This window comes from Lates calcarifer, linkage group LG9 (genome assembly GCF_001640805.2).
Source record: "Lates calcarifer isolate ASB-BC8 linkage group LG9, TLL_Latcal_v3, whole genome shotgun sequence".
NCBI classification, from domain to species: domain Eukaryota; kingdom Metazoa; phylum Chordata; class Actinopteri; family Centropomidae; genus Lates; species Lates calcarifer.
This window is the reverse complement of record NC_066841.1, coordinates 10,871,832-10,894,462: the sequence shown is the minus strand read 5'-3', so window position 1 is coordinate 10,894,462 and position 22,631 is coordinate 10,871,832. Positions and strand designations below refer to the sequence as shown.

Sequence of the window (22,631 nt, the reverse complement as noted above, 5' to 3'; positions counted from 1 at the left end):
GGATGGGAGGTGGGGACTGTAGAGAAGGGAAAAAAGAATGGGAAGGAAAGAGGAAATGAAGGGGGGATGAAACAGATGTATGGATGGGAGACTGCAAGATGTTGCAGTGATGTATATACGGTGTGAGTCTGGCCTCTGAGCTGGGGGTGAGTGAGAGATAATCAGAAGCTTTTATATAGTTAGCAGAGGCCATACAGGAACCTCAGTGGGTCTGAGTCACAGTGTTCAGTGGGACGAGAGCAAATACTCCTCTTCAAGGATGCACTCAGTGTTTATTAAACAATGAATCACAGGCATTCTGTAACTGCCTTGTGGGTATTGTAGCACTGCTTTCCTGTTGAAATGCCACCAATCTACGCTGCTATTTAAGTGTTGTCTTTTCGAGTGGCTGCAATCTAAGGCACCTTGATGAGCTTCAGTTTCCAAGTAAAAAATGACTGGGAAACGAAATGCAGGCAGAGGAGCAAACATGACTGCAACCCATTTAGATGACAAACAACTGATTTATTTTAATTTCTCTAAAAACATTCATTTTGAATTGGACTTTTTTTTTTTTTTTTTAAAAGCATGATATATAGGATGGTATTTAGAATCAGGAAATTGTCTGTACATATGTATGAGCTGTTGGCTCGTGTGTGACCTGCTTATGTTTGGCGCTATGTTTGCTTTGCATTGCTTTTGATGTTTCTGTGATAAAGAAATTTGCCCGAGAGGCATTAATGATGTACTTCTACCACCACGACAACAAGTAAGCTTCCCGCTGCAGCATCAGTAGCTGTGAGTCTTTCGGCCATATTTCTGCCCAGACTGTGGATATCTTGCTTGGCTCAGATCTGATCTAGGAAGGTCTGGACTGATACTTAACAGAGTGGAGCTGGAAGCTTTGATCCGGGGTCCTCTACACAGCATAGCTGAAGCTGAGCAGTGGAGAAGATATGAGATGTGTTGAGGGGCGTATCTGTGTCTGTGGCACAGCGGGGCTCTCACCTTCCTCCGGGCTGAGTGTTCAAATGAGAAGTCTGAACTATCAGTGGCTGGTGCACAGGGTCAAGGTCTGGCTTGTGTCAGCAGTCACAGCAGAGCAACCCTGGTGGTCTAAGGAGCTGCAACACGTCACATAATCAACCCCAGCACTGTTAGTCATGATTTGTACAAACAGCATTAATGAATCCTCATCAAGCTGCTCTCATGGAAGCCCAACAGATATTATGAATCGAGTAAGACCTGTTTTTAGACGGCCATTCAGGTGTTTTAATGTACTATATTAAGTATTGTAGCCATTGAACCATTCTCTCAGTAAAATATGCCCCATATAAAATATTTAAAACCCCATGCTTCACTCTGAGCACTATCTGAGAGAAAAAAACAACGAATAAATGAAACATTCCCCTTGTTGACATGTTCAGTGGTTGTGTAAAGTTCATTAATTTTATAAGGCCAGAAAATGGTAGATTTTGTGAACAGAGTCTACGATAAACAGTGAAGTTTTGTGTCTGCATGCCCCGCAACCCCTCACTACCAGCCCCCCACTCCCCCACCCACCCTCCATCACTTGCAGAAAATGGACGTCATAATTAAATAATAATCAATACATGATGCTTTTATTGCAAACATCTTATTTTAATTGCAGCAATTGCAGAAACAAAAACAAAAAACAACAACAACCAAAAATCTTATGTACTGATTGTGTAACTGTCATGTTCAAACACACCCCTGGTGGCAGCAGTGTCTTTTGCTTGGTGTGTTTTACAGGATGACTCACGGGCCGTGATGGACAGGCAAATCGATATTTTGACTTTGGCCACTGGTTTTTCTCTTACAGGAGGAGCAAATGGTAATGGAAGAGGACTGTAAATAAGCGGAAGGTCCTTGACAAATGAATCCATTAACATTTGCCTGTGTCGCCTGGCGAGCAGATTTGCTGTTTTATGGAGCAGGAAAAAAGAGCTAGTAAATCTGAGGGCGCTGTAAGGGTGAGGAGCTGAGAGCAGGCTGGGGAACACATCTCCCATGATGCAGCACTTTATCTCCCTCCCAAATGGCATCTTTATCTGCCTAAATTAAGTTTTGATTCCTTGCCACATACGGAGCTGCAAATCACTTTTAATACTGATATCAAGAGCAGCAGTAAAATGTGCCCAAAGCGATGGAAAGCAGCTTTATTGTGTGGCACATACTGCCATCACCACCATTCACTGTCTCGCTGTGGCGCACAGTTGTAAAAAAAAAAAAAAAAAAAATCAGCCCCAAACCACTGCTTTGTGTGCAAATCATATTATGCCATTTGTCGTCATTCTGACTCCTCTCCATCCTGCAGCTCTGCACATGGAGTAACTTCAACTATCTACCTGTAACTCTGCGGATGAGGAAGAAGGATACCCCTAAAGGTGACTTAATTTATAGCTGTGATTAATTTCCAATTCCATTTTCACTCAGTGATGTTTATCTCTAAAATTAGAAAGAAGCTGGGGCGTATTTGTGTGTATGTGTGTGGTGATGGGAAGGGGGATGGGTTTTGAATTGGGGAGTGGGTGCCACATAGAAACTGCATTACATTGCCTCTGCATTACCATCAGTCTGCCTGCATATCTCTGTGTTTGTTTGTCTGCCTATCAATCTGTCTGACTGCCTGTCGCTCTGTCTAATTGATCAACAGCCTGACGGGAGAGACGGAGGTCCTGTGAGCACTCAGCAGGAATATGGGATGTCTGACATGTGCTGTGCTGAGAAACATATCCCTCGACAAAGGAATAAGTGTATATGTGGTAACAAGACAGAGAGTCTACAGACATGCTGGCGGCTCTGGGAGACTGTACTTAGGCATAGTGGTGTTTTGAGCTCAGAGCTAACATCAGCATGTTAACATGTACACTGTAGATTTTTAGCAGGGATAATATTTACCATGACCACCATCCAAGGGTAGCATGTTAGCATTCTAACATTTGCTAGGTAGCGCAAAAAGTTTTGCAGATATTTTGGTCACAAACCAAAGGAATCAATAGTTTAGAATTTAGGCTTGATAATGGAAGTGAAGGAAAAGACAGGGAATCAACAGAGTTATTATAATTCATCCTGTGCAGGATATGAGGGTTTATACCAAATGTCATGCCAATCCATCCAATGCTTGTTGAGACATGCCACTAAAACCAGAGATGTCAGCCTCCTTTTCCACCAATCTATCAAGTTGGTATTTCACGAGGTAAGTGACATCTCTGACCTGCCTGTGGCCCTGGATGAAAAAATAAGGGGGTCACTAAAGTCAGTAGGGTTTATCCTCTAAGGAGCATGAATATCTGTAGAAAATGTTATGGCAATCTTTTTGTTCTGGTATTTCAGTCTGTGATGACTCCTGTGGCTAAAAGCAGAGAAGCTAAATTAGAGAAGATTCACACAGAGAAGCACTTTCACTAATGTCTCCCACTTGAACCACTCTGATGAAAGTCAGTAAATGTTAGTAGGAGTATGTCAGTAAGATATGAGCTATCTCCCTAGCCTCTGACTGGGACCTAGCTATTTTGATCCCTGCAGATCATCTCATTGGCTACCACAATACATCTTCCCACCCTCCACCCCAAAGTCCACATTTTTACCTGTTCTTAAACAAGTCTTGCACAAATGTGACATGGAACATTGAGCTTTTTCACACATGATATAAGCCCAATCTGAACTGGGGGTTTTCACACTTTTTACATTTTCTGAAAAATAAATAAATAAATAAAATAAATTTGAAATACGTACACTTTGTATCTATCTTCCATGGTTCCTTTCCATTTAAGCAAGCAACTAAGTGACTCAGACACTGAGTCATGCGTAAATAAAACATAGTTATAAAGCATGCAGATAAAGTTCAGAGGTTCAGTTGCTCTTAAACTGAAAGCTAAAATGGGTATGACGTTTGATTTTAAGTGACTTTTAGCTTGCTGAGGTTGTTTGCTCCAGACACTCCACTTCCAGCATCTCAGACATGCCTACCCTCCTGGGGTTGTTGTGCACTACCGTGTCAAGTTTCCAGTGAGACTAAAACATCCATCTGGCAGCAGTCTTGTGGGCAAAAAAAATGCTTCTTCCCTGACAAAGGTGTGCATGTGAGGAGAGTTATTTGCTCAAAGGGGCATGTTAACAATCTGAGGGGCATTTACACCTCAATATTTCTGTGGTGTCTGGCCTTTTCACTCTTGGCCAACACGCCATATCTCTTCTCAAAAGCTTACACAGGTCAGCAATGAATGTTTAAGGTTATGTGAATGTTTTCCTCTTGTCCATAAAAACTGGGGACATCTTCCTTCTTTTTCTTATTCATTCTGTGCAGAAAAAACATCTCTCCCTCCTCCAGACTAGCACACAGTGAACTGCAAAGTGATGTGCTGCTTAATTGCATTAATAGGAAACCATTTCAAACCTTGACCTAACAGCTTTAGAGTGAGCAAGAGACAACACAGAAATATGATTGATTTAGTGTAATTCTCATTTAAGCAACAGGAACTGTAAACAGTTCTAGCTAAATAAAGTAAATTGACTGATTTCTATGTGATTACATTTTTACATTTAACATTGCATACAAATGTAACTGCTTTTAAATATCTAATGTCATAATATGAACTAAAAGAAGAGGTGCCAGTGTCCATAATTATCTGAAATTAGTTCAAATAAAAAATGATTTCTCTGTGTTATTGCTTCACAAAATGAGACAGAAACTGCTGAAAAGATTATGATGCTTTTGAGTGCCCACGATGCTTGGTCTGTTTCCAGAATCCACACGTCGGGGACCTGATGAAAGACGTCAGAGGAGAATGGCAAAACTTGTTCAAGTTAACAGGCCACAAACAAATGACAGCTCGGTACAACAGCAGTGTGCGGAAGGACATTTCATGAAGCACACATCATTTAACCTTGAATTGGATGGGCTGCAGCAGCAGCAGCAGCAGCAGCAGCGGGCCATGCCACTTTCCACTCCAGTCAGCAAAGCACAAGAAAATGAGGCTATGTGAGCCATCGCCAGAACTGGATGATCGAGGAGTGGAAAAATAAAAGCACAATCAGAGGAATCCTGGTTTGAGATGTGACAGACTGGTGACAGTGTCAGGATGTGGCCTTCACGGTCGCACTCTTTATTTTCAAATGAGCACACGCAGCAAGATCAGATGCCACTTTCACTTGCCCACGATGGTTCAAGATTGTTTCAAGAACACGACAGTGACCTCAGATTTCCTCCCGCAGCTCGTGCACTCTGCATATCTTGACCAAACAGAGCACCTTTGGGATGATGTGGAATGTGTTGATAGTGGCGTGAGTGCGTCACTATGGAGTCACTGTGGATCAGCCCTCGCTAAGGCCCGTCTACTAGCACCTTGTTGTATCCAATGAAAAGGCAAAAGTAGCCTCCTCCTCATCAAACACATACTGCTCATGTAATAGGTAGTATATTTGGAGACCCAAACCACAGCTTTTCTTCCCATCCTGGAGGAGTTTGAATAAAAGAATAAAAGCAATTTTCCTGCATATCCTACCTGAAATTGAAATGCCAGCCAGATGACAGCTGCCCGATGACACTCACTGTGCTATTAAAAAAAACGGTGATGGAGGGGAGGAGAAAACCATACTTCTTAAATTAGATTCATATTTTAAGTTATCTCGTTTCATTTTGGTGCAGAGATAGTGTCAAGCTCATATTTCACATTAATCATGTAGTGTCGGGGGCATTGCCTAGACATCTGTCATGCATATGTAATTGCTCATCAGCCTTTTATCTGAATCAGTGAAACAAATTTCCCCCTGCAAAGCAAAAGTCATCTGTGCGTGTGTGTGTGTGTGTGTGTGTGTCTGTTAGGTTGAGCTCATTATTGATCAGGTTTTGTGACATGCTATTACCACTTCTAAATAACAATTAGATTGGCTGAAACAAGGGCGAGTGCAGGGCCCAGTCAGATAAATTATGCCTTCCTGTTGCAGTGCCTGCACTAAATTAATGACGATTTATGTTCTCAAAACACACAGAGTGACCGGGAAACGGAAGCACCTGTTTGCAATACACAAGGGTGGAATATAACACACATTTGCCTCAGTACAGTACTGGACAAAATGTACAGTACTGGACAGAGCATATTTCCAATTTCTGCTATTTTACACTTCTACTCCACAACATTTCAAAAGAATATATTTACTTTCTGCCTCATTACATTTATTTGGCAGTTACTGGCTACTTTGTCTTATGAAAAAACCATTGCATCCTGCCCCCGTGTTGTGTTTTAGACTCCTATGAGATATTAGTCCCCCCTGCACTTGGTGAAACAGATGGTTACATAGAAACAACACTTAAAGAAGACGACTTACCAAATATTTGAGAGAAGTAAAAAAAAGAAAAACAAAACAAAACAAAGGAAAGAATTAATATTTATGTATCGGAACATAGTTTTTTCATCTTTTCATCATTCCTCTCTCATTTATCACCTGATGACCCCTCAGATTAATCATGTGACCCTTTGGGAGGACTCTGAAGGGTGAGGGTCACTGACCTACACTCCTTAATTGTATCTAAAATACCAGTAACCAGGTACAACAGTAACATGTTGCATTCGTTTGCACTGATTCAGTTTAAAACTGTCACATATAATAATGTATTAGTCACAGTAGACATTTTATTGCAGAGCAACTAGATACTCCTTTCACTCTCTTGTGCTGTTAAGGATTGTGTTATTGGTACTTTTACTTTAGTAGTACCAGTATTTCTTCCAACACTGACGATCAGTGAACCCTGCGATAAATCCACCTTAGCCTATTTAAAATATTTATTTCTTTTTGTTGAGACTCTGTTTAATATTTGATTCAGGACATAGACCAAAAGAAATAAAAATCAGTTTTTGTATTTGTGTAGTTGTTGCCCCCCCCCCTTCAGGCTACTTCAGAAGCCTCACTGACTTCAATGATTGTCATGTGCATCGAAGCTTCCATTAGTCATGCACGTGATAAACGCCATCCATTCCTCGCCGCTGTCCGGGCCAGGTTTTGATACAGCGCCGCCACTTGCCGGAGCACTTGGATTGGCTGAAGGAGCAAGGTGGCCCGCAGAGACGTCTCCTTCCACCCCCACCCCCCTCCTCCTCCTCCCTTCAGTTCAGTCCCGTCAGTGGAGCGGGAGGCGCGGCGCACGCACAACAACGACTCAGACACACACTCATACACACGCTCGCCCCGCACGCGTGGAAGGTGCGACTCACCGGAGGACTTTTTCATTTTTGGCGTGGGACCGACCGGAGCATGAATTTGCCATCAAGACATCGATCCGCACTTCTAGACAAACCAAGTGATCCTTCCAAGGGAAAAACAGACGGGGACAGATTTTAATGCAACATCTTCCCTCACGGAGGGTAATGCACCCGCCTCTCATTCCATAAACTGTCACAGTTCGCGTGTTTGCAAATAATAAAAAAAGCACAGCGCTGGATACATTTGCTGCGAAGCTGTTTTTTTGCGCTCAGGGTTGTGAGGGGTGACATTTTTGGCTGCGACGCGCAACAACGAGCGTGTTTGAGCGCAATTTCTCAGTGACTCGGACTTGCCTCAGAGCGGAGTTTGACTCCTCATCATGGGGTACGGTGCACAGACTGACAGAGAAGGAGGAAGAGTGCCGAGATCGTCTCTTGAGATGCTGACCGTCTCCTGGTGGCTTTTGCTTTTTCTCCTGGTGGATATCGGCGTGGCTCAAGGTAAAACTTTGACTCAGATTCTTTGACCTGTGAACTTGGCCTCACTCAAAAAAAAAAAAAAAAGTTCTGTAAACTCCTTTTAAGCCGCAGCAGGGGTGTAGAGGACAGGAAGAACCACCTGAGCTCAGTTTAATCACAATCTTAAAAGAAATAGAGTTTACTCACCTTTTGGCCTTGGGTTTTATTGAAGATGAAAGGATGAATCCAGCATGTAGCCTGTATCAAAGCACATAGGCCTCCAGCAGGCTAATACACTCCCTGAGTCATGTGGGTCAAATTGGTCTATATGAACATAGGCTTGTGTGAAAACCTAAGTTAACAGTCCCCTGAAAAACAGATAATTTGTAGTGACCATAATGTGTACTAATAAGAGGTCAGATGTCATGTTTAGGAACAACTATCCTGGCACTCACTTAAAATTAGGCTGATGGGTGAACCTATTTAAATACCCAGGAAATAGCTGGCAACAAACTCACCACTGCTTCATTCATGAAATTGATCATTGCTCATTTCAGCTGTGCAAACCGCAACTGGCTTTTGTAAACAGAAACCCTATCACATCTGTTTCTCCAAGGAAAGGAACCAAGAAGTGCTGCTATGCTCCAAACAGAGCTTCTGAGATAGCATCAAAATGAAATTGAACCCATACTCTGGCTGCTGTGTTTTTTTTTTTTTTTTTTGGTTGTTTTTTTCCCCCTAAAATTGATCCTTGTGAGATTGTGGTGCACTGACATCACAGCAAAACTATAGGAGATAAAATATAACGCTTAGACCAGTATTTGCTGTAATTATGATTAAATCTAAGTTCAGATTAACTGTGGGAAACCCTTTAAAATGACAGGCTGAATTTTCATTCATTTACTTGCCCGACCACTGAGCTGTTCAGTTATCATGTTTAAACAATACCTCACAAAATTATAAATCTAATGATCTAATTCCAGTTAAGCCATGTAAGATCTTGACCTTTGCTCATTATTAGGTCTGAATAACCTGTATGTTTGAAAGACACGGTGGTGAAGTTTAGCAGTTGGCAGTTTTTATTTTCAACAGAGCACCTCTCATATAATCAGTCTGAGTTAGTCATTTCTATTTAACTTCAATCAGTGAGCGTATTTTAAACGGTCTCAGCTTTTTTTTTTTTCCCCTTCAGAGCCAAGTCGTCTGTTGAAAGATGTTTTCTGTAAACCACGGTAGCCGTCAGTTATGGAAAAGCATAGAGATAATGCCACAGCACCTGAAGCCATTTACTTAATCTGCTCTCTCCTGAGTGGGATTGTCTGTCAAACAAAGGGAGCAAGGAGGAACCCATCTGTGTAAAGGGTGGATGTTCACTATGTGTTTGTGCATGTGTGTTGGATGCTGTGTGCGTGTGCTTGTGGAGTTTAGATAGGTGGTCTGTCTGCTCTCTCAGGAATGAGCTGTGGCTGAATAACATGAGAGATAGGGTGGTGGTGGCGGCGGTGATGGTGGGGGAGGGATGAGCAGGTTTTTGGGCTGCAGGACAGGTTTCTACACAGAAAGACCTAAGGTAGATTTTTCAATGAGCCTAATATGTATTTTTTTTTTTTTGAAGGTTAAGGCTTTGCTGCTCATGCAAGAGCAACACAAGCTTAAATTGGCGGTCTGAGCACATAGCCTAGACAGGGATGAGGGTCTGCGAGCAACCTTATCTAGCTGCTCCAGACCTTCATCTCACTCCTACATAGTTAATGAGCAAAAAGAGGGAGAGGAAGACTGAAAAACAGCACAGGTCCGGTTTCTGAAGGGCTGGGTGAGATGACATAATACCCATTCTGAAACCCCAGAGAGCCCTGTGTCATTGACTGGGTGGGAATACGAACAAGGTCTTTCTCTGTCCATTAAGAAGTCGATACACCAGGAGAACATTGTTTGAGACTAATTAATGGGCCCCCGCTATTTTTGGGCACTGATGAGCTCGTCACATTTCCAAATCGCTGGAGAGTCACTTCTTTAGTGTAAAACTACTGGTGATTAAAGTGGCTCACTTACCCAGGCGCTCGTCCTAACACCATTCTCCCTTCCTGCATATTTTGTTTTGGAGTCGTTTGAACATATATACATTTCACCTGGCCGCTTTCGTCTATTTTTACTTTTTGACTTTTTTGCCTTTGAGAGGGCTTGCTCTCATCCCATTGTACACACACACACACACACATACTGAAGTGAGCGCTGGGAAATGAGAGTGCTCATTAACCTGCTGAACTCTTGACAAAGGAGACAGGTTGAGACAGATATAAGCTGGGAGCTGCCAGAAAGGTAGCTGAGAGAGCTCCGTGACAGTAGCTTGATTGGAAACCCTTGGTGCAAGAACAGATGTACTTCTGGTATTTCCAGCACAGTGGCGGAGCTGCGCAGTTATGTGCAGTGTCCGTGTCTGTGTGCATGTTGTTTTAAGAGTTGATGGGAGGATGTCAAGGTGTTATGGGAATACATGGATAATATGTGGTGGGGGGGGGAAACTGCAAGAGATATTTGCAACAATTTTTCTTTCTGGAGGAAAGAAGAGGAAGAATGTAAAATGTTTTTATTTCTAATGGTTGGATTTGAAATACTAGGATTTGTTAGCCATGAAAAAGACTGACCAGTGAATCAAGGAGGAAGCTACACTTTCTTTATTGATTTCACATATTAAATCTGCTTCAGGGGAAAGTAGAGATGGGTTTAAGGAGGATTTCCAAACCTTGAGCAAATTGAGACAAGGATTATACCTCAGAGATACTCTTCAGTATTAGGAAAATCATTCAGAAGTTTTGTATGTTAAATGCATGAAGAGAGGAAGAGGAAGTTGTTTCCTGTATTGATTTCTTTTTCATTTTCATGGCCGACCTATAATATACGTGAACATTAATGTTGTATTCATAAAGTCCAGCCCATGGGTGCTGGCCTTCCTGGGATTAGTTCATTTTTTCCACAATGCTGCTCTTATGTCTCCGTCTTTCTCTCTTACTCTCGCAACATGTTCCTGTCTCTGCTGCCTCTCCACTTTCTGTTGATGTGTCCGCTGAGGATTGTTTATGGAGGGAAAAGTTGAAGGATCTTTAATATATGCAGTTTCTGAAATATTGCGACTCAGTGCACAGTAAGACATTGCTGGTTTGCCCGCACACGCAGGTAAACGCGAATATTATTTCTGTCATTATTATTCTAACAGGCTTCCCTGTAGCCTGACAACCGGCTCCTCTGGGGCCGCTAATTTTACAGCCACTGCGGTCATTCTATAAATGGGGCCTATATGCACAATGAGCACATTGTGTGTAAAGAGCAGTGCTTATAAATTACCTCCTACGATAGCCTTTTGCCTATGTGCTGGCAATGTGACACGCTTAGTCAAAGCAATTTTATATAATTGAAGGAAATTGAGATTCAGAATCGCACTCCCCCTTGTACAGGTGAAGGAAGAGGGCAAAGTAAACAGTGTGTACAGTATGGTCTGACAGTACTGAGCAGGGTCAGGGGTGCATGCTGGTTTCTAGCTGAGCCACAGACGGAGCATAGTAGTGAGTGATAATTACTGTGAAAAGTGGCTGCTGAGTTTGCTTCCCAGCTCCACTTGATGTCATATACTATTGTTATGGAAGCAAAAAATATACACTGCGCTATTTTTGGGGCTTGGGAACAGTTCTGCAGGCATCTGTTGGGTGAGGATGTCGTCTGCTGTGCTGGGTGGAAGCAAATACTGTTACTGTCATCGTAGCCAGGATTTTAGATATGCTGAAGTCATGGGTCCAAATTCCTCGAGTGCAACCACCTTTATTTCTTTTTATTTTTCCTCCCTGAATTTTATGAATTTATTTAACTGTTCATGCTATTTCAGGATGTAACTCTGGTGGAGAAATTCTAAATCCTTGTATTTTATCTGAGTCTAATTCAATACATTTAGCCTGAATCAGACAAATTTAAAGATATTCAGTTTAACTGGCCCCCAGCACACACCCATTATTTTCAATGTGTGTATAATATATAATGTAAACTCTTCCTGTGTAGGTTGTTAAACCCCCAGATTCCCCGTAACAATACAGACAAAATGAACTTGCCGTCAGCAGTGCTCCTGATGTTTAGGTGTCCTGCTGTACCCGATATGAGTCATTCACCCAAACAATTTTAGTGTTTATTCTGAGTATTTATGCTCTCCGACCAGCGCAGTGGAAGGATGACTGTTCCAGTAATGTAAACCGAAATGTTTTTGTTGGAGGTTTCCTTTTCATTTTTATTTGTTGTTCTCGCATTGCAGGCGTGACTTTTGCAAGTTAAACTCGACCTTTGGGGGAGTATAAAAGTGATTTGAGATTCCCGCGCGCTATCATCTCTCTTCCTCCCAGAGAGCGAGATGAAAAGACAGGGAAAGAGGTGCAACAGTAATAGTTAGAAGAGGGTGATCACAAGGACACAAAAGAAGCAAATGGGACAGAAAGATTAGTGGTGAGGAGTGGAGAGGAGAGGGAGCTGAGGTTAGAAGTGGAGAGACGGAGAGAGAGAGAAAGAGAGAGAAGAGGATGAAAGCGAGATATGGAGCGAGGACAGGGACGGACAGGGGAGGAAAGGAGAGTGTGTCATTAATCACCCTGTGTGACACTCTCAACTACAGGGGAGCTTCACAGTGCAACATTCACTTCTATTAGCAGTCCATTAGCAGAGCTCAGCACAAGTAGCAACACTTGACAGACAAGCCTGTGCCAGAATGGCTGACCTGTGTGTCTGCACGACGTATACTGCAGCACCTAGATAGTGTGTGTGTGTGTGTGTGTGTTTGCTTAGGTTTTTGTGAGAGTAGGGTGAGTCAAAGTGCACCACTGGGCTTAAATTACTATGACATATTGTGTCAAGTTTTTCTTTTTGGGCTATGGACAGCAAATGAAAATAATTGTATAAAATGTCCCACGTTCAATTATGCTGCTGGCAGAGATAGAACATAATGATCGTAAAGATGATGATACTGATGGTAGTGACCTGGTTTCCTACCTGTGATATCCCCTCTGCCAGAAAATGGCTCTTCAAAGTTGAGATGGTTGATGCATTAGAGGTAGAGTCATTTGTCATTCAAAGGCTTGTTGGCCTCTTACTAGCCAAGAGCCCTGTGATTATGGGATCCCAGCCAAGGGGGGGATAGAGGGGTAAGGGGGGTGTGGACCACTGTCCCTGCTCTTGATCTACAGTTCATTTATGATTAGAGATCAGAGCTGACAGTCAGAAATTCTGGGGGGGGGGGGCAGAGGGGAGGACAGAGCCAGGGGGGTGGGAGGAGTGGTGGGGTGATTATGAGTTAAGTGGCCCTTCTCATGCCATTATAAGCAGCAAGGCTGACAGAGCACATCACAAGTGAGTATAAGTACACACTCCATTCCTGCCCTTTAATTTGGCATCATGGCCTCCCCCCCGGTGCTCAACCACTAATGTCCTCGTGCATTTTTGTGTTCCTAACACGGCATCGCCCAAGGACGTGTCATTACAAACACAGGTAAACAAGAGTAACCAACAAGTAGTAGGGGACAGGTAGTTTAATCTTGACAGTTGCTGCTGTATTTTTGTTTTGCATTTCTGATTACTCCTCTTGATAATTTAATAATGTAGTCCATATCTCTTTCCTGCTTTTCTTCATGTTTTTTATATAAATGTGTGATGAACATCACCATTTTGTCATAATTTAGCTGATGTAACCATCTGTGGACAGGAGAAATGAATGTCTTGTACTGTTGCCATACATGCTATTCTACCTAGTAAAGAGGATTAGGGTGTAAAATAGACAGAGTTGGGGAGCGGGGGGGTGGGGGGATTTGAGATGCCGCCGGAATGCTGGTACTCTTATGTATGCACACAGACACTATAAAAAGCTCAAAGTGCTGATGAACAGTAAATGGCCGAGTCAGTGGGAATGCTGTTATTTCCCCAATGTCCTTTAACAGTGTTCCCAGCAGTCTCGGTTCCCCGGCCCAGCGTGCAGCGTTGAACAGCCTCGGTAACTATGACATAGCAAGCACAGACCTAGTGTGGCATGGCAAGATGAAAGTAACTCCAACAGTATACCCTGAAAATTTAGGCAGTCTGAAGGTGTGCGATAATCCTAGCTTAACTCAGTTGTTGGATTTCAATGGGACCAACTAGCAGCACTGGTCAAAGTTAGGGAGATCCACCTTCAAATTCCTTCCAAATGGATGACTTGTCCTAACAAAATGACACCATATAATTTACAGTTTATTTGAAGTTCCTCAGTGCGCTGTTTACAATTTAGAATTTAAATTACTATACATCAAACATCTGAACCACGTCCTGTTTTGTGCCTACAGCTGGTGTTGTAAACTGTATTTTAGCTCCTGTGGATCCCATAAACATCCACTAATTCAGTGAAACTAAGCTAATCTCACCTACATACCGTACATACCTTCAAACTGCACACAGAGCCATGGAAACCACATCTGCAATTTATTGGTTTAAAGCAAGGAATTCCTTTAAATTAAGACATTGTAGCTTTAATAGATGATTGGATCAATTCAAAGACGGGAGTTCTAAAAACAGTCTTGAGCATGAATATCGTCATGTCAGAGTGCTCGTTCGATGCTCTGCTCTGTCGCCGCCGGGGCACCTTTGATGTTAAAGCCAGGCTATATGTTCAGGTCCAATGAGAAAGGCCAGCGTACCACTGAGGCTGTAATGAGTGAGATGATATCAGTGGTGACTCATAACACCTGAGTCACACACACACACACACACACACACACACACACGCAGCGCAGAGGCTTTGGCAATCACCTGAATTTTCACATCTCTATGGGAATCCAGCATTGTCTCCCGAATGGAAATACAGCTGCTGTCTTTCCCTCGGTTCTGACTCTGATTGACACAGCTAAACCCTTAATCCTGGCTTTGCCCTGTCTTGTGCTCAGAGCTTGAGCTTCACTAGTGGAATGGGACTAAAGCAAATCTATGAAAGCCCTCCTGAAGAATAGGAGCAATATTCATCTGTAATAAGTCATTTGCCAAGCTGGCGTGTATTTTTGTTAAGCCCTCAAGTGGATACATCCACACATTTTATATACCTGCGGACTGAAACGTCGGCTTCGTTTCATTGGCGTAATGTGTCACATCTCTGCATTGTGAAGAGGGATGGTGGTTTCCAGACGCTGCACTAATGTCTGGCTAAGGAGGGTTGTGGTCTATGTATGTCAGCAGAACAGAGAGAGAGAGAGGGATAAGGGAGGGAAGGGTAGTGTGGTGGGGTGGGGTGGGGGTTTTGGGACCACTGGTCTCGGCTGAAACATGAGAGCAGGAGACCCACGCTCCCCATTTCCTGTCTCCACTTTATCAGCATCTTGCTCTCTGTTATTTCTGTGCTCTTAAAGCATCCGATGAAAGCCTTGCCACAGATAAATGTTTGTGCCTCCTTGTTTTTTATGGGGCTCAAATGAGGGACTTTATCCGCCTCCCTCCTCCTCCTTCATCCCCCCACCTTTTTTTTTTTTTCTTTGCTCCATTCCTGTGTCTGCTTTGAGATGCCACAAGAGAAGTTATAGCCTCTGGTTTACATTAAGGTTTTCTTAAAGATGGGCTTGGGACGCCTAAAAGGACAATGCTTGTTCTTGTTCTTCTAAGGGAATAAATTTTTACTAGACTGCAGGGAAAGGGCACGAGAAAAGGCAGGTTATTCAACTCTGCTGCATTTGTGCTTACTTTGTAAGAAATAATTATTTCAACCCTAAAGACTCGATCAGCCAGATCTGGGAAATGAGAGGTTATATTCTTTTGAAAAGAAACTCAATGTTGTGTCCTTAACGCTCCACACTCTTTCTCCTCTTATCACCTCATATAATGTTTTCATACTGACTCACATAATTCAGCGTGCTTCTGTTTTCTTAGCTTTCTGTGTGAGCATAATGTTGTGTATGTGTGTGTCCTTTGTGTGCACACATTCTTGTTTGTCTGCGTATGGTGGCAGAGTGAAATGTGTGTGTGAGTGTGTGTGTGTTTATTCAATAATAACAGAGTCTGAGAAAGTCTGTTTCAGATAAATCTGTGTGAATACCAGACCATTCATCCCCAGGATATCAATCTTTCTCATAATTCCCTTCATTTTTCTTCCATCTGTTATCTACAGAGCTGCCAAACAGACTTTTAAACAGAGCAGGCCATTACCAGAGGGCAGAATTAAATGTGTGTCAGAATGCCAGCCTGTAAAGTTGTTGTTTTTACTGAGTTAAATGAGGTGCTAAATTAAAGCTTCACAATTGGTATGCACTGTTGTATGATTAATCCCCCCCTAACCCTCCATGTACTCCTGTCGACAAGAGCAGAGTGGAGTCAAAAAGTGTGTTAAGAGTCAGGGATGTTTAAAAAAATGATGCTATTGAAATCATGCTTGACTGTTGCAGGCATGTGATGAATGGGTGTTTTTGTCCTCTTTTTTTGTGTAATTACTCCGTGCAAGTCTCAGCAAACACTGTGGAATTCATCACCAACATCGTGGAAAGCATTTCGTTTCCAAAGTCTGAGTTAACAACCCAACGCCTCCGCTGTCGCTACCACCAAACACCCACCGAACACCCCTACTGCGCTGACCTCTTTTCTTCATTTTGGGCTTTGTTACTGTGAGTCCAGTAATAGTTTGCAACTCGAGATTGCTGTTGGGTGTCAGCACTTTCCTGTGTTTGTACAGCGTGTGTTTGAGAGCCTGCGTGTGTGTGCTATATCTCCATGATCAGTCCCCGGTGACCTAAGTACTGGCAGACAGTGTTTAACTGGGGCAAGCTCAATGGGTCTCATTTAAATGGGGCCCAGACAGAAGCCCCACGGTGAAGGGTTACTTTATGACTCCTAACATGTAAAGCACACTGTCGAAGCTGCTACAATTTGTGTGCTTGCCAGAGAAGACAAACTGTACTGTATTCTTCTCCTTCCATCTTCAGGAATCTTGACAGGGAACCAAAAAGCACTGCTAATGTTTAAAATCTGCCAAATTAGGGGGTTCCACGCAGAGAATAAGTGACTGTGTTGTCTTTGATTTCGTATGCATTCTTCATTTAATGAACAGTATGGAGATGAGGTTGATCATGGCAGACAGCAGTCTGTGCAGCTCAGAAAGTTCACTGCCGTAAATGTCAGAATTATTAATGAGCTCAAAGTGTCAATCCCTGCTTGTCTTACATGATGTTCTAACACAAAAGCATTGAAAAAAATAAGGCAAATATAGTTGCCCTCGCATTCACAATATTTTTTGTGTCACAATGCATGTGTGTCTTCATTGACTGAAAGTGTTCTTACATTAGGAAAAGATGTATAGCACAATAAATGTAAATCCTTCAAGTTGCGTAAGAGATTGGCAGTAGAGGAAGCTTCCAGCTGTGTGTTTGCCCCTTTCAAGGAGTTAACCAAACAGTAGGCAGAAGGTGAATAATGGATGTTGTTGTGATGATTGCTCTGAAATGCAGAAGAGAGGGAGAAAAAAATGCAGGAGTTTTTCCCCTAAACCAGGTCAAATGTCTGAATTGGCCCTATTTTGTTTACAGACGAGCATTCTTGCTGGAAATTCCTACAGTAAACACAACTCCTGTTTGCTTTTTAACCTCCACAGGCTCCCAATCCGTTCAGGCATGGAACCCACAATATTGGTACAGACACTTACTGCGGCACGTATGCCACTATCAGTCCTCGCCGAGCTGCCTACAGATTAGAACAAGCCCTTGGTGCTATAACAACAGGAAAGATCAATTTCTGCATTTCCAAATACTTTTTCAAGCTACGAGTGACTCGCATTACTACTCCCATTATTAATAGGGATCATGATAAATGCTAAGAATTTGTTCATATAATATCAGGTATAGTAACAGTATTGGTGGGTAGTATTGCTTGTAACACAGTGGAAGATTTCAGAGAACTGCTCTCCCGCAAGTCAAGTTGATGGAGAAATGAGATCTCAGTTTGGAAAAAATGACAGAGCTTAGTAAGATGACAGGCTTGTTTCTCTAATTCCAGACCTCTATAAACTATGACCCCATACAATACACCAGCTGCACTGGAGTCAGCACACTAACTGTAAACTGATACGCCATAATGGCTTGCTGCAGATATGCCGGAGCATGTGCAGCGGAAACCGATAATTCAGTGGTGACACACCATGCATAGGGGTTCCCATGGTTTTTAGGCTGACGTGAGGTAAGCTGATCTGTCAGGTAAAAAGCAGAAGGGAGGGTGGGTTGGGCTGGGGGGGGTGTTACACTGGAGAGATGGGGATGGGTAGGGGGTGGGCGACATGGGCTAACCTCCGCTGTGTAAAAGGAAGGAGCAGTGCACTGGTAAATCATACCTCCTGAGGAGTTTCCTTCAGTAGCTGCTTGTTTAAAATCTGACTGCACGCATTCCTCGCTCACATGCATTTAGAAAGCTGCGCGTTACTAAATCATGGCAGTTTTTTTTTTGTTTGTTTGTTTTGTTTTTACAAGTCTGCAAAGACCTTACTAGCTCTCTGCTAGCCACATTTTTGTGTTATCGCTATTTTACCATGCCAAATGTTTTATTTAGCAGCCTGCTCTAGCACAGGACCTCGCCAACAAAAGCAATGATACCGGCCAAAGGAAGAGTAGGAGAATGGGGAGAGAAGGCTGAGACAAGGAATGAAATGAGACAGAGATAGTAGAGCCACTCCTAAGCTGCGTGGTTTTTACCCACAGGATGAACAGGCTCAGAGTATCCACAATCGAGGCACATTAACCCACAGCTATTCTCGGCTGCTTTGTGTGGCTTTTTGTTCACGGAAAAGAGGCAAGAATCTGGTAAACAAATACAACAATGTTGAACACACCAGTGTGCTGTATGGATTGGCCAGCTTTTGAGCATTACCAACTGACATGCGTATTTCCATCTCCCTGCAATTTTTTGGGAAATTTGGCGGGGTAATCTGAACCTTATTGTGTTGCTTTTCTGTGGAACACCAGATACCAACGCAACCTGGTTTTGGTTTTGACTGCCATTTTTCTTTTTGGCAGTTGTTTCCACACTGATTGAATTTGAGGGCAAGGGCATGAGAAACTGCAGGCTGGGATATTTACACTGCAGCTTCCATTTTGGTTCTGTTGCCATAGTTTGTTTTAATAAGAACTTGACAGAATGCAGTATACTGTCTTACGGAATTTCAGCAGGGCATGTCAAATCCAAGGAGTGTCAGCGGTCACTCCTCTAACATGCTGTTCTGCTTGAAGTCAGTGGTCATGGAGAGTCAAATGGATTGGTCAAAGCAGTCCTGACACACACACACGCGGGTGTGTAACAAGGGCCGGACAAGTGGGAGGACAAAAGTGATCAGCGCTTTGATGGATGTGTCACAATGAGGGGATGTAGCTGTCTAACATCTATTGGTGGTTAAAGGTTTCCTTGGCGCAGCATGTCACATCCAACTTTCCTCTTCATTTCTATTCTTTCTTTCCCTTTGGCCCTCCTTTCTCGCTCTCTTCGAAGAAGCTGGGTGTCAGACGGAAGAGCAAAAAAAAAAAAAAAAAATACTGTCAGAGCCTACAAAGAGTTTTTGTAAAGGCTTACAAGATTATTTGTTACTGCGTGGCCCCCAGTTACACGCAGACATCTACGTCCTTTGTATCGGGGTGGTCTCGCGGGAGCGAAGCAGACGTTTTAATTCAATCAGCTTCAAACAGCAATAATGCTCTCCCCCTCCTAAAACTCACTCATCTCACTTCAGTGATACAATTACAAGCTGAGCCGCTCTGGCCATCTTGTTGTGATTATATGTGTTTACATGGGAGGGAGGTGTTTACTGTGGAAACTGCAGCCCCCTCCCGCTGCTCATTTAGCTACTGGAGAAAAAGAGCTGCTGTGAGATTTAATTTATTTATCATCTCTTGAAGAGAGTTATAATGATTCTCTAACAAGCATTACAACTGTGTCATCCAGAGTCCGGTTGCTGGCTCCAGCTTTAGTGAAAAACAGCCATAATGGCTCTACATAGACACAAGGACACATGGATGAATGAGTATTTTTGTAAGGAGCGATATATAGCATCTACTCTGGGTTTTACATTTTCTTATTTGTAAAATTTCCTTTTTATGTAGCACAATGCAATCCATGAAGAGCAAAAGGGGTATGTAGTTATGAGTGATTGCATCCACAATCGGTCTCTTAAACTGCACGAGACTTTTAAAAAGGGCAAATCGAATCATTTGTTTTCCATTTCATATTTTTAAGTACCCATCTACCACTGGCCCTGTACCGTCCCATTACTGCAGCATCCATGTGATAACACTGCCTCACTAATCTTACTGATGGTCACATAGCTTTTTTCAGGCCCCTGCACTCTGCTTTATTGGTGTAGCATTACGCACAGTGTTTTGACCATTGTTTACTCCACAACATGCCACTTGTTATCTTCTGCAGCAAATGGCCATGTCTTTACCAATTTCGTCTGGCTTTTGTCTACTTGTCTTTTTTTCCCCGGGATGAGCAGCCATTTAGTGCAAGGGTCAGGGTTGTAATTGACAGCCACCACTAAACAAATCTGCCTGGCTCGGCGGTAGACCAACCCCACCTCCCGTCCCCTCCCGCCACTCTAATCTAACTAATGCACCCATGTGTGTGCTGGAAAGTGAATTAAGCATAGAAAACTCAATACCTGATCCATCTGACAGAGCTGCCTGCGTGCACATTAGCAGTTTCTCTGCAGCCTCTGTAATTGTATTACACAAGTTGGCCGCTCTAACGATCAGGCCTTACACACACTTACACACTTATACACACTTTCCCCGTTGTCGTTAATCGCTGCCTTCGCTGGCCCCGGAGGCGTGCAGCAGGCCAAGAACAGAGCGATCGAGAAGGACGACGACGAGGTGAGTGGTTCAGCTCTCCCTCAAGGCTGAGATGAAACAAAGTCGCAGCCTGTGTCTCTCCGTGTGTGTGCTCTGAAATTGGTATATTGCGCTGCATCTCCTTTTGTTTTTAAAGCTCTGTGTTGTCGAACTGTTTGTATCTGCCTCTTTGCCTTCTAATCAGCGCCTTTCTTGGCACTCCTGCTGTGTGGCCCTGTTTTCTGCTTCTGCTTTTCCCATATCCCCACTTCCTGCTATCTGTGTACTGTCAGCAGTCCTGCCCCTTGCCAGAGACCACAGCGTGATTCGATGAGCTTTCGCTCTCCGCCTCTCTTCCCCAATAATCTCCCTTGACCTGTGCCGACCTTTGCAAGGTTAGAAAAATATATATCTGTGAAGTATTTTCACGTTATGAAGCTGATACGAGTTGAAAACTCTGAAAATGTAATGTGTAATGAACAGTATTTTTGATAACATGGATGCAGTGAACACATACCTGTGACAGTTCTCTTCCTTAAAGACTTTGCTGGACTTTATCAGAGAGCCCAGGGAGGGAGAGGAAGATAGGAGAGGAGAACAAAAGGACCGAGAGGGTGATTAAAGGGGTTGTTGTGTTGATTTGCTGTGTGTTGCCATGCAGGCAACCATTTGCTCAGGCCTCACTAATGGAGACTTCAGTTTGAATCCAGGGAGAAGCTCTTTAAATTTTTATTCCTTCTAACAGGCTGATTTATAATGATGAGCCCCAGACTCTTTCCACCACAGCAGGACATCACAAAGAATCCAGGGAAGCGAGGGAACTATATATAGCGAGACCACGAGGGTACTTGCTACAGGCATGGGAGAATCCAGCAGATAGATGGTGAAAGATGACCTCCTCTGCATGTATAGATGCACTGTGTTGTCCGAGAGACCTCTGTGACCTCTATACAACCACAAAGGTCAGAACCTCCACCCCCCCACCCCCCACCCTCAATATTCCCAGCTCCCAAGGTCCACAGATACCCTACCTGCCAGATGACACCCCATGATCCTATGCCTGAGAAGAGGTCTAGTTTGTGTGTGTGTATGTGTGTGTGTGTGTGTGTGTGTGCGTGTGTGCGTGCATGTGTAAAAATCCCTTGGGGAGGACTTGTCAGAGAGTAGGTCATCAGATACATTCGTACGTGCACGTACCTCTGTGTCTGTGCACGCTCGCATTTATTTGAGTGTGTCTATTTGTGTGTGTGTGTAGTGCACATAACAGGGAAGGAACAGGGAAGAGCTGGGATGGGCAGTTTTATCATGCTTATCTGAAAGGTCACTCCGTCATTGTCGGGCTGCACTTTACAGAACCTCCCTGTGGTGACCGCAAGGCAAACTGATCTCGGAGAGACAGACGGAGGATAGGGGTTGAAAGACATTAGGTTACGCCTTGACATACTGCAGCATTTTTGAGCGCATTTCCAAAAGTTGGCATAAGAAAACGTATATAGATGTTGCATTTCCACCAACTGAATGCAACAAGATTAAAGCACCTATAAACCATCTATACCTCTTCTGTAATTCTTGGTCTATGGTATTTTATAGCTTTTTCCTCATCCTGTATGGCATTTATGAAACTTTGATTACTGAGTTATTTTCCTCTCTACATCCAGCAGCTTTGTTTTTCCTTTTCTTTTTTTAACTTTTAGTTGGAATGCTGGCATGTAATGGTGGGACCCCTGAAATATAACAATGTGCATCCACAATCTTTCAAATTAAACAAGAAAAAGACATTTTCAGTTGTAGAAATCGTAAAAATCCATTCCCATTCCCTTTTGTGCATGTTCTCTTCATTTTCCATATCAATACCTCCCTGTCAAGTTTAAAAGCTTTTATTTAAATTTTTTTTCACATTGTAATAAGAAATAGGTTAGTGGAAATCCACCTACTGACTGAAAATGAAGAAAGGCAAAAGAATTTAGGGGAAGATGTCAAAAATACATGAGAGTCTGTGAAGAGATTAATTAGCTTTGGAAAAGGTGTGGATGTAGGGACTTGTCGTCCTGTACCTACTGTGCACAAGCCAAATCTCTGAGTGACACTAATCCTACTGGTTCTGCTGGTTATCCCCTCCTGCCTCCCTCCT

At 43.1% G+C, this 22,631-nt stretch overlaps 1 protein-coding gene and 1 long non-coding RNA gene across 4 annotated transcripts in view; both read left to right on the top strand.

Annotated features, from left to right (window-relative positions):
- Positions 1-3,860, top strand: part of LOC108888968 (uncharacterized) — a 69,105-nt gene extending 65,245 nt beyond the window's left edge. Inside the window, exons 4-5 of the long non-coding RNA XR_001961906.2 lie at positions 2,318-2,387; positions 2,657-3,860. This is a non-coding gene — a long non-coding RNA (uncharacterized LOC108888968). The remainder of the gene's footprint in view (positions 1-2,317; positions 2,388-2,656) is intronic.
- A 3,157-nt stretch (positions 3,861-7,017) lies between these two features.
- The window catches only part of unc5cb (unc-5 netrin receptor Cb), a 108,520-nt gene continuing 92,906 nt past the window's right edge, over positions 7,018-22,631 (top strand). Inside the window, exon 1 of one of the 3 annotated variants that reach the window (XM_018685217.2) lies at positions 7,018-7,703. In XM_018685217.2, the coding sequence (XP_018540733.1) occupies positions 7,583-7,703 (121 nt within the window). In that variant the 5' untranslated portion in view covers positions 7,018-7,582. The remainder of the gene's footprint in view (positions 7,704-22,631) is intronic. The other 2 variants (XM_018685218.2, XM_018685219.2) reach the window with 2 other exon arrangements.